Source organism: Astatotilapia calliptera, chromosome 6 (assembly GCF_964374335.1).
Source record: "Astatotilapia calliptera chromosome 6, fAstCal68.1, whole genome shotgun sequence".
Lineage (NCBI taxonomy): Eukaryota > Metazoa > Chordata > Actinopteri > Cichliformes > Cichlidae > Astatotilapia > Astatotilapia calliptera.
The window spans coordinates 20,077,285-20,089,590 of NC_137427.1; the positions used below are offsets into that span (position 1 = coordinate 20,077,285).

At 40.8% G+C, this 12,306-nt stretch overlaps 1 protein-coding gene across 3 annotated transcripts in view; it reads right to left on the minus strand.

Annotated features, from left to right (window-relative positions):
* Positions 1-284: 284 nt before the first annotated feature.
* The window catches only part of pax5 (paired box 5), a 59,745-nt gene continuing 47,723 nt past the window's right edge, over positions 285-12,306 (minus strand). For all 3 annotated transcript variants that reach the window (XM_026170916.2, XM_026170918.2, XM_080302929.1), the window contains 3 exons: positions 10,795-10,881; positions 9,878-9,964; positions 285-7,878 (listed from right to left, as the gene is read on the minus strand). In XM_026170916.2, the coding sequence (XP_026026701.1) occupies positions 7,796-7,878; positions 9,878-9,964; positions 10,795-10,881 (257 nt within the window). In that variant the 3' untranslated portion in view covers positions 285-7,795. The remainder of the gene's footprint in view (positions 7,879-9,877; positions 9,965-10,794; positions 10,882-12,306) is intronic.

Genomic DNA, 12,306 nt, shown 5'->3' on the forward strand with positions numbered 1-12,306 from the left:
AGCCAAGACTGCAGCACTGGGACACTCCATTCACTAAGATTGGTGAGGTGAGAAGAGGGAGGGGGTGAGATGAGATGTGTGTCCCCCAGGATGAAAGCAGCTCTGTGGGGTCACAATGAGACACAAACAGCCACCAGCTCTGTCAGCAGCGTCTACTGTCCATGACTGAGGCTGAATGTACAGGAATGTGGTATTTATGCCAGAAACAACTGTTTAGTTTGTGTGAGTTTGTGTATCAAAAATCAAGTAAACGAGCAGCTAAACACTCACTCAGAAGCTTTAAATTCCAAAAAATTATTTTTATTCTGAATGACCAATAAAATTATGGCAAATATTTACAAATAATTACTTCTTAGTTTCACATTACAGGTACATAAATGGAATAATTCACCAACAACAGTCACTCAGGTGGACGGATGGACAGGTACACAGACTGAGTATGAAGAAATGCATCAAGTAAACTGCAATTTAATATTTCACAGTAAACTCAAAGCCATGAAATAAAATAACAATAATATTAACAATAAAAATATAAAAAATAAGCATAATATCAAATTCACCATTTACTTTCAGTTTTCTGAACAAAACTGATCGCAGTTCAGGAACAAAATAAACTAACAAACAAAAAGTGAAGAAAAGATAAAAAGAAGAAAAATCAAGTGATATGATATCTTTGGCAAATTCGCACTGCAGTAAAATACATTCAAATATTAAGACAACACACAACACACAAAGAGAAAAAACACCAAGTTTTGTTTGCAACTACTAGAAAATTGAATAAAAAACATACAGGTTTTCTTAAAGAAGCATTTCTTTTTACTTTTTTTTTTTTTAATCCTCCCCTCTAGAATATTTGAAGGCATTTCTCGTCTTCGTTTTTGTGTTTGTAACTCTTTTTCTTCTATTTCATATGGTTTTTGTACAAGAGTTTGTCCTTTAAAACAGGCATCACAGGCTTTGGTGAATGTTACAGATATGTTATCTTTTTTGTCCCATTTTAATGTTGAAGAATAGAACACACTGAATTGTTGGACCCGAATTAAATTTTTGCCTTTTTGTCTTTTGTTTGTTCATTTTATTTAAATTCATATTTTATTTTATTTTATTTGGACCAAAATGTCACAGATATAAATATCTCTTCAAAACCCCAGATAGGAAGTCATGGACACAAAAAAAACTCCAGATTGTTACACGAAAGGCCACAGTAAGGTGAAAAATTATGTATCTATTCTTTTTTTCTTTTTTTCTTTTTTTTTGATTGAAACATCTGCTTAAAAAGCACAGTTGATTTTTGTAGGCTGAGTCGTGTGTATTACTCCTCTTCCACAGTTGAATAATATTAAGATGTACAGAACATTGTAACACTTCAGTATGAGATCTGTCCAGAGCCTAGTTATATCAGCAAGCATGAAACAGATTGTGCCACTAATTGCTGTCAAGATGTGATGCTGAATTCCCCTCAGGTTTTGGGAAGGCAGTAGCCTTCTTCATGGATTCATATTGAGATACAGTCAGGCAGTGCGCACTCGGCAAGAAATCATAATAAAGGAGAAAAAAACTCATTTGCATTTATTTCAGGTTCTTATTTGACTTGGAGCTGGGATCAAAATTCAGGATGCAATTTATTTTCATGGACAGTAAACTGTGGAAGTGCTGCAAATGAAATGTATTTGTTTGATCTGAAACTGGTGTTTCTTTGTGTTTCAAAATGCTCTACAGCCACACGGAGAGGAAATAGGAAACAGGAGATGCGAGATCTCACAGAGTGTTCTTGTCCAAATAAAGACGCCGGCAGCAATATTGCCATTGAAATGACCTCGCTTTGGCACGAAAAACACCCAGCTTGATTCCTATGCAGAATATCTGACAGGACAGCGAGCATCACGTCTGAGGAGTCAGTGGGAAAAAGTGAGAGAAGTAAGAAGGAAAAAGGATTAATAGGGCTGTCTGAAGAAAAAGGGAGGACTTCTGAGGAAGGTCACAGCCCTGAAATCAAGAGAATACCTTTAATATTCCTAATCCTGGTGGTGTGGCAGTGGGGAGGAGAGGCGAGATGGGGAGACAAGTGCATGAGATATGATGAGATTAGGGCTGAGGAGGGATGGGGGGGGTGAAAAGGGATGGGATGAGCTTCTGATGGCACAGCAGGTTTGGCCTCCCCTGGGGAACATGGGGGCATAAGAGGAGGGGCTACCACCACTTTGCAAAGGACAAAAGGAGGGAGCAAGAGTATGTCTGTACTTATATTTATGTGTGTGTGTGTGTAGCCTCTGCCTGCCACGCTTTCTATAGTACCACCCACGGTGACTAGTCCCCCCCCCTTCATCACTGCAGTCAATGTCATAGCTGCCAATCCAAACAGCTGCCGGCCAGTGAGAATCCAGTCTCTCCCAATGTGAACCAGTCAGGTCAAAGCAATGGCAAAGCAAGCTGTGTCCCTATGAGATGCATAGTTAACCAACAGTCCTGTTAATATGTCACTGGACTCTGGTCTACACCGAATGACAACCACTGAGTTTGACTTGTTTGATTTAGCAAGTTGATGCAAGCGGACAACTGGATTTACCTCCTGAAGGAGAATGACTTCAATCAATTATTTCTTATTGTATGCGTGTGTGTGAACATGTTTAGACATCTTTGTGAGGACAGAAAATTGGCATGCTACTATACTTGTGGGGACCAGCAGTGCACTTATGGTGACAAAATGCCTGTCCCTAGGAGTTTTTGAGGCTCAAAATATGGTTTTAGTGTCAGGGTTACAATTAGGTTATGGTTAGGCTTAGGCTGAGGGTTAGGCATTCATTTTTGATGGTTAGGGTAAGCAGCTAGATTATGTCAATGAGATGTCCTCACTAAGATATGAAATTGTGTGTTTCTTTTAAATACTGGGGTTGGAAAAAAGAAATTCATTTTATTAATGAATAAACTTGATATATTTCTGTCATGTTCTTGGCTTTTACTTCTATATATATATATATATATATATATATATATAAACATAGTTTAACCGTGATCTATGTTGTGGATATCTCCCAGAAATTGAACTTTTCAGTCACCCATTTCAGAAATATGCAAATATTATGCACTTGGTTGATGTTCGGATATCTTTTAATGACCCTAAAGTTGGAAAAAATATCTCACTGTCCCGCTGCAACCAAAAAAACCTCCTTGAGATTGGTTTGGTTGATGGCAGTTTAACGGTTGCCGTTGTTTTGATGGAAGATGCTGTCTTACTGCAAACACTCATCAAGCAGTAGTGAAACTTGTAAAAGTGTGATCCAAAACGAAATGGAGACCATTTGCCTTCACCTTTTGATAGCAAGCATCCTCCTGCAACCACTTGCAAACTGGTCAGGGAACACAATTTTTTCGTAGTTACCAGTGGTTACCAGTGTCACCAGTCTCCAGACCTATGTGACTGAGGCTTCAGCAGCTGATTTCTCAGCAACCTTTTGCAACCACTCACAACTCATTGGGGTGATACTCATTTTCCCCTAACGATGGGTGGTTGCCAGGATGTCACTAACTTGTCTAGGCCTGGGTGACTGGCTCTGTAAGCAGGTTTTTAGCCCATTAGCAGGTTCTGCATATACTTGTAGAACTGGAGTTGTGTCCTGTGACTTTGCTGACCCATTTCTTTATGGTCAATGTTCCCACACAGACACTACCACCCACTAACAACGTGATCATCTTAGGAGCTTTATCAAAAATGAAAAATGTTGTGCTATGTCAAAATTTGGGATTATTATCTAAAGATAACTAAGAATTTTGAAATAATATCATAGAATTTAGAGCTACAGATGGGGGAAAATATAAATAAAATAAATTCAGTGGTGGAAACAATCTTCCATGACATGACCTACTGTACTGCCACACAAAAGACAACTCAACAAAAAAAGACATCTGTCTTGGTGTCACCAGAAGTTTAGTCTCAGCTGAGTCGCTTGGATAGGAATCGTATGGCTCTGGCACTGTCACTACAGCTGATGAGTGAGGAATCAATCACTGACTTTAATACAACCAGGACTATTTTCTGCTTTTCGTTGCTGTAGCTGCTTAACAACATCTTTTTTTCCTCCGGGTTTTATGACTGAAAAATCCACATTCGGGGAGATTTATTGACTAATGTGGGTGCTGTTAGATCAGCTGTCAGAGCCGCGATGACACTGTTGTTGCATTGTAAGAATCACTGTGAGTTATTGGTACTTTAATCACCTTTATTTATTTGTAAAAGGCTTTGTAAAATCTTCAAACCCTGTGTTTGCCCGGGTAAATAATAAGACTTCTGTTAAATGCGTTGCAGGGAGGAAACTGAATCTAGTTTTAGTGACTCATAGTAGGTCAGGGGGATGTTGACATATAAAACTAAAGGCACTGTCCTTGTTTTCAGCTGGTGTGGTTCAGGTTCAATAATGCCTCAGAAGGATCAAGAGAAAAAGACAGAAATAAGGAAAGGCTCCCGCTGAGGCGCACGCTGGCAACACAGCAGGTGAGCCGTCATAAGAATCTTTCTTTAGAGTTGTGTATTCACAACTTTTAAGGTCTACAAACGTGAAAGGATCCACTCTATTACTATTTCAAAAAATCCCAGAAACAACAAATATTGAGAAACTAACAGCTTTGTTCAGGGTTTATAGTTATTGTATGTTTATAGAGCTATATATTATGCCTCACACTGCAGATTTGGTGCCTTCAATCTGTTTGCTAGTAGACACTACACAGTAGCAATGAAGCGCTACACTCAGCCACATATACCCAAAACAAAAAAGGAATCCAAACACTCGCAGATGATGGCCAAAAACAACACCGCACACCTTAAGTCTTTTTATAATAGAAGAAAGCTTCGACACTAAAATCTTCAGTGTGAATAACTGAAATCGCTATTGACATTGTGACTTCTCTTTCGCTGATTACTGTACAAGTCTGGTGAGGACAGAATTGAAACTGAAAAAGGTACAGGCTAAGGAAGATATTGCCCTCTCACAAGACCAATATATCGGCCCCTCAGACATTTGGGAAGGGAAAACACACTGATTTCAGATCTGTGCTGAGGGGCAAATCTGTCCTTGTCTGTCTGTCTGTACGAGATGGGTAAGGCCTCAACCCTGGTGTCATGCATTGTCACAGCGCAGAACTGATGTGGCAGACAAACAAATGAAAAAAAATAATAATCAGGTTTACTTTTTTTCACGAAAGCAGTACTTTTATAGAAACAATTTCAGGATTTTAAACAAGCACATGTTTTGACACATACTCAAAACGGGGAAAAGCAGAAGAAGTACTTAATGGTTCTGAAAGGAAGCTGAAAAAGTAGAATGTCACCTTAAGAAGATGATTGAGTCTCTTTGTGCTTTTGTAAGAAGTCAGCCGATCCACTAGGGGGGCCCATCTTTGGGGAGTTTAAAGACAGAGATAGAAAGAGAGGGTGCCACTGCTTCCTGTTGGTCTTTGGCTGATGCTCGACTGGATCAGCAACAGGAGGGATACTCCTCACATTGGGTCTGATCCAGTCTAGCACCAGCCTTCGTTTGGACACTTAGGAAGCAAAATAAAAACACAAAAAACTTATTAAGTGGCACCTTTGTCAACTGATACCAGGCAACAAACTATAAACAGGAAAATCGCAATCTGATCACACTTATAAACAAAGACTTCTTATATTGAAAGTTTTTTCAGAATTCATATTTCACTGCGTCATCGCCGTCGTCATCGTCACTATTCTAGCACAACAGCGTGACACTATTATAAATCATTACAGGCATTCACTCTCATCACGGAGTGCAGCACAGAAAAGCTTCTTAATATATTACTCTGTGTCTCCTCCATTATAAATAGCTCTTGATCAGGACTAAATCTTGTCTGGGGAGGTAGGATACCACCGTCCTGTACTGTAACACAACCTGATGGAACCGATTTTGGTCCGATGTGAAGATGAGTACTGTTTGTTTTACAGTAGTGGGCTCAGATTTTAGGCTGTGCTTTCCTGAAAAGTCTCTCTATGTCTTGGTCAGTGGCTTTCAAACCAACTCAAATGCAAGTGTGAATGTAAGGCATGGATGTATTAAAAGAGCTGGGGCCTCATTTATACATTTTTATTATGTTCAAAGATTGGTTAATTACTTGTGTTTAATTATGTGACGACCATTGTTTATAGATCTGAAACCAACCTAAATTGACGGCACCTGTAATTTCAGCAGAATTGTGGGTTTAAACAGAAATAACCGAGGACCAAAACAGAAAAGAAAACTTTTTTGAGGACAAGCTCTCTTAAGTAGATTAAGAGAAAATAAAAGAGAATCCAAATTTGCCAGTGAATCTGATTCTGATTAGCAGGAAAATCATGGACAGTTCAGACTTACAAATTAAGATTTTACGAATGTAACTTCATGTTATAAATGAGGCTTTTGGATGCAGCGATGACATTCAGCACGTCCTTCCAATTTTTCTAGTGGTCAAATTCAGTATTGCAGGCAAAAATACCCACACCTCAAAAAACGTTTTTCCCCCCCATTTCTTGAAAAATACAAAAGAGTCATCTGTAGAACTACTAATGTTTCTACCTCTGATAGGTTGGCCTGTAATCGTTCTGTTATGAATTTATCTGTAGGCGTTGACATCCAGTATCCAGCTCCTCTTAATACATCCACTATGTGAGGACACAGTTTTCTTACCAGAAAATTGGATCACGCTTGACTTCAACTACTAAAACCCCACCCCTGAACAGCAAACATCCAGTCATGGTTTATTAACTATCTTTAGGCGTGCCAAGTTTTGGATTTTTCTACACGCTGAACCCGTGTGCATGGTGCAGCAGTAGAAATCACACACAGCATTTAAGGAGTCTTATCTTCTAAACTTTTTCCAATCCTAAAAGTAAAGAATGAAGAAATGAGGTGAGATGCAAAAATGCTCACTAGCTTACATACTGCATAGTGCACTGGTAACACAAAAGGATTGGATAGTTGACAGTTGTGTGATAGTTGTGTTTGTCGTAAGCAATCCGCCGCTTTAAAAATGACTAGAAATTCAGAGCATGTATACTCTGCAGAACTGGAAAGCTTGACCACTATAACAGTAACAAACGGGACAGGGCGAACATGCGTGACCCTGAACGCTCCCTTTGAAATAATGTTATCTCATTTGATGAACATTTCTGAGGGTTCCAGAGGAAAATGTGTTGAATCTGTGGCAGAACGAATAGAATGGTAACGATATGGGTGATTTTGGTCAGTCAAAGTTAGGATGATTGGATTGTCTTTACTTCACTGTAGCATGGCATAGAAAATTGATTGATTAATGTGCGGTCATAAAAATAGCCTACTGTTTGAAAAAGTTGATTTTTCTCTGATCAGCTTAAATAATTTCATCAAAAATATTCCCAACTGGAAAACCCAGAAGGTCACAATACAGATAGTTTTAATGCTACACACAGTCCGCTGACTTTTGGTTTATGACTGGTTAAAAACTAGATAGGAATACGAAGGCTTGATAGTGTGGGAGGGTCCAAATTTCCAAAATCTACTTGTTTACATAATCGGTTATTGACCTTGACATACCTGTGTCCTCACAGTATTGTATACCCAAACAGTATTGTGCTGCAGCTCAGGAGTGTATTCGTTGGTTTAAGTGTCACTCAAAGAAAATGCAAACTTCACCGATGTCAAAGATTTGAATTCTTCTCCTCTTTGAAGTCCAAGCGTAGGCGAGTTTGTACTGAGCGGTTCCGATGCTATCCATCCCTCCCTCATCTCCTTCTCCTCCTCACCCTGCGACTTCCTGTGTCTACACGAGGGTGTCAGTGGCGGTCGTAGGTGGAGGCTGTAGCGGTGGCAGCAGGGCCTGCCCCTCGTGATGTTGCACTGTAATAATATGGCGATCCTGGAGGGGGAAAAAAGCAAACACACAACTTTTTTAAGTCACTTAACTGAAAAAAATATGAAAACGTGATGTGAATCCAGGTTCTTTAACCTTGGGCTTTTTTCTTGTCTACATAATTAGATTATTAAAACCTGTAATTTCTGCCATGTAAGAGCTGAAAGCAGAGAAAATACATTATTTTAAAATGGTGTGTGCTGAGCAATTTACAGGCAGAAACAGAACAGCGATGGGATTTATCTAAGAGCTGTGTTTGATGGAGTCCAATAAAAGGTTTTTTTTTATCTCTACTATTAAGGCCTAACTAACCATCAAGCATGATCGCTTCATGGTTAGTTATCAAGTGTTTGTATTTCCCATTCAAGCTACAGTTGACCACAGTAATCTGCTAGTGACCTGCTAGTGGTGCCACGCCCTCTTTGCAACCGATTTATCCTAGCAACTGTCAGAAATTACTCGCTAACTGCTTAGAGGTTACCAGGCGGTCACTTATTCCACTGTGATAACAGGCTAAATGTATAATAAAAGAAGTTTATTAAATGTGTAATGAAAGACGTTTTGTGATATTTAAGGATTTTTAGTATTTAAAGCTTTTGAATCATTTCACACAAAAAACGAATATTGAAGAAACTGCTTTCATTTGATCCCTTCAGTATATCTGACAAATCCTGATTAGCAGCTGTAAACCAGGTAAAACTGAAAGTGAACTAAGCAAGAACGTAGGCAATTATTCCTCTGTGGGCAGGAAAAGTACTTTCTCTTTCAAATAAGTTTGACTAATCTGGAGATTTGTTAATACGATTGTCTTGTTCTTTTGCTCATTTCGCTTCCCCGTGGACTTCTGTCGCAATGTCATCACACTGACAGATCGCAGCAATTAACTTGGTCAGAATAATTTTTTTTTATTACAGCTAGAACTGATGTTTAAAATGACAAAAAACAGCAAGACGGCTGTAATAAATCTGAATTCTCCCTGAACAATTTACAGCCTACTTAAATATGGTGTAAATGTGAAACGAGCAGCTTCAATTTTCTGTTCAGATTATATTTTACTTTGAATGTGAGCAGTGAAAGGCAGGGATGAGATGACATGAGCTGATGGAGCTAATGACAGAAAAAATAGTCTCTCTTTCATGTACAACCAATAAAATTAACTCCCTGACTCTTTCAGTCTTTCTCTCTCTCTCTCTCTCTCTCTCTCTCTCTCTCTCACACACACATACACACACACACACACACACACACACACGCACACGCATACGCACACACACACACACACACACACACACACACGCACACGCACACACAATCGTAGTGACAGTCTAAGCTGACACACTGAGTACAGCTCTACTACTGCTGATCCCCTGAGTCTATTCTCTCCCCAAGGGAGAGGTCAATTCAATACTGTAACCCCAAAGACACGCAGAAACCCACACTTACACACCTCAATACACACAGAAAAAAGCAGTCACCTGCACACACACATCCACACCTGTCTCCGTTCCTTCCATCAATCAGCCTAGCTGTGTGTTGACAGGTTATGTCTGTCCACAGTCCAGGTAATCTCAGGAGCCTCTTTGGGGAAGTGAGGCATTAAGCCGACCTGACAAACTATTTAGTCTCACTCAAGGTTTCAGACGCCCTCTTCTCCCCTTTTGCCTCTTCTTGAAAAACTCCCCTTTCTTTCATGTCTCACCATTTTCCTCATCCGTTCCTTATCCTTTCTTTTGTATCCAAGGCTCTCCCTTCCCCTGCCTTCAATCTTAAGCCTTTCAGTGTCTCCTAATGTGCATCTTGTCCTCATATTATGTGTCCACTCATCCGTTATCATAAACTTCCGTTACAGTCTCTCTGCATTTTTTCCCTTTTTGCATGCTCTACTGTCAGCTTTCCTCATCGTGGCATCCCCCCGTGCATATACAGCACCTGCGTGCTCACAAACACAATGCACTTATTTCTGTTGTACTCTCTTCATCTGCTTCTTTTGTCTTTCTCCACCTACCTTGCATCTGTCCTGCCTGGCTGGTGAAGAGACTGGAGGAGCAGCCGATTTCCGTCCCCAGGAGAGACCCATAATCCTGCTGAAACACTGGGGACAGAGGGATGGAGGGAAGGAGGCAAAAGGAGAGGTGAGGAGAGGAAAGGGTGGGGGTATGCTAAAGGTCATCACAGCGTGACCTCTCTCACCTATTGACCTTTTAAACCATCACCTTCTGACCGTTTCACCTTTAATCATGACCCTGAAATGGCTGCTTAGACAATGACTTTGACACCGACTGTTTTAGCTCAGGGTTAATGCCTCCTCTTAAACACTAATGCGGAGATGTAAAGACAGCGTTGGGATGTCTTTCAGAAACACACATCAATGGTTTTGGAAGTTAAAGGAAATGGATGCTGCCAAGATATCTAAAAACATTTGGGGGGGGGGGGGGGGGGTAGGTAATGCTTGCTGCTTATTAGAGTCCCTCAGATCAACACTGGTGACTCTTTGGGACTAAATAAGCTGTAACTGTTTGTTGCTTGGGCAAGCAAACAGCTAAGATTCTAATATATTATATTACTAACATCATTTCTTTAGATTAATTTTTAATCTAAAGGTGACTGAAACTTAAAACAATAGGTGGTCAGAGTCACTTTCCTCCATGACACCTATATATATTTAAAAAAAAACAAACAGTTAATTCAGTTCATTCCTCTCTTGCTATATCTGTTCTTCAGATCCATTCACGCCAAAATTGCCTGTCATTAAAAACAAAAAACCCTCTGCAGACTGTCTGCTACATTACTACAAAGAATGAAATGTAATGCCATGAAAAAGATAAATAGAACAGTATTAGAGAGGGTGGAAGTGGGATGTAAGGTGGAATGTGATGAAACTCCACAGAATACGCTACAATAAACAATATGGGATACACCAACCTAATAGGCTGGGGTTAGGAAATCTCCATGATTCATTGTACGTTGAATACTGCGGATGGGAATATGGACTTCCGGAAAAATCTCCCCCTGTAGGAGAACAGAAAACAGAGACACAAGACATGGTTAAAAACATTAAAGGACAGGGAGGACAATCCCATCTTGGTTTGGTTTAGGTGAGGACTAGCACAGTTTTAGATAATATTCAGGATATTATTCTTATCTCGTTTGGCAGGAACACATGCTTGTGGAAATACTTTGCTCTCTGAAGCTTTAACCGGCTTCTTGTGTTCAACAGAATATTTTACAGACTAGGTGACAGGGACAGAACAGGAGAGCTCGGTGCGAATGTAGTGGTCCTGCCATACAGTGGATGATAGTGTAGCTTTTCTCCCTCATTTAATACTTACTGTCTGGGGTCTACTCTTCCTTTTGCCTTCCCCTCCTGCTTTTCCCATCACCCCTTCCTCTTTATTTTTCTCTCTCGTCCTCTGGCCCGCCTGACTGCAGCCCGCCCGTCACCCTTCACATCAAAACAACATTCTCCTCCATTTCTTCTCCTCTTTTTTTCCTCCACATATCTCTGTTGACTTGCTCTCTTTTTTCACTCTTTTGCTCTTTCTTTTCTCCTGAACCTTCACTCCTCCCAGGGGATCCCTCTCCCATAGCTGACAGTCACAGACCCTGATGCCCCCTCCCTCCAACCACCACCCGTTCCTCCTCTCTCCTTCTCGTTCTGTCGGTTCTGCCTCACTGCTCTCCAACACCCCCTCTGAGTGTCAGCCCCCCTGCTGCAGAGAGAAAGACAGAGAGACAGAGAGGGAGAAGGCGAACAGCAGAAGAGAGTTGCTTGCTTAATGAAGGTATGATATTAGACAGAGCGAACAAAAAGGAGGATAATTTGCCTGAGAAGTGCTGAGATAAAACGTGCCGGAGCTGGAGAAGCAAAGTTTGTAGATTATCTCCTCGACTCATTCCAGTCAGCTCATGGATTCGTGCAGCTTTAAAAATGCACTGAGAAAAATTCAAATGCCTGCACTGTTTGTGTGTGTGTGTGTGTGTATATATATATATACACAAAACAAGTTTTCTTTGTGCTAGTGTGTGCATTTATGTGTGCGTTTAGCTGCGTCTGTCAGGTGGGGTCGGGATGTTGTCTCCATGGCATCCGTGGGTGCGAACATCCTCTCCCTTGTCATCACCGTAGTGACGGCAATGTGTCAGGTTGTTTAGGAGACGAGGAGCGGAGGGGAGAGAGGAGGGGAAAGAAGGCTCAGGGGTCTCCCTGGTGTAGCTCAGTGTCAAGGTCGCGCGCACACACAAACACACATACACACAAACAAACACAGCACACGCATAAACATCCAGCAAACCAAAAACACGCACACACACAAATATGCTGTCAAACCTGAGGACAGGACGGGGTGAGCGCAGGGGGACAGGGTGACAGGGTTACCCATCTTTAGACGTGTTGTTCCTACATGTCCACTGAGAGTGTGTGTTTCTGCGTGTCAG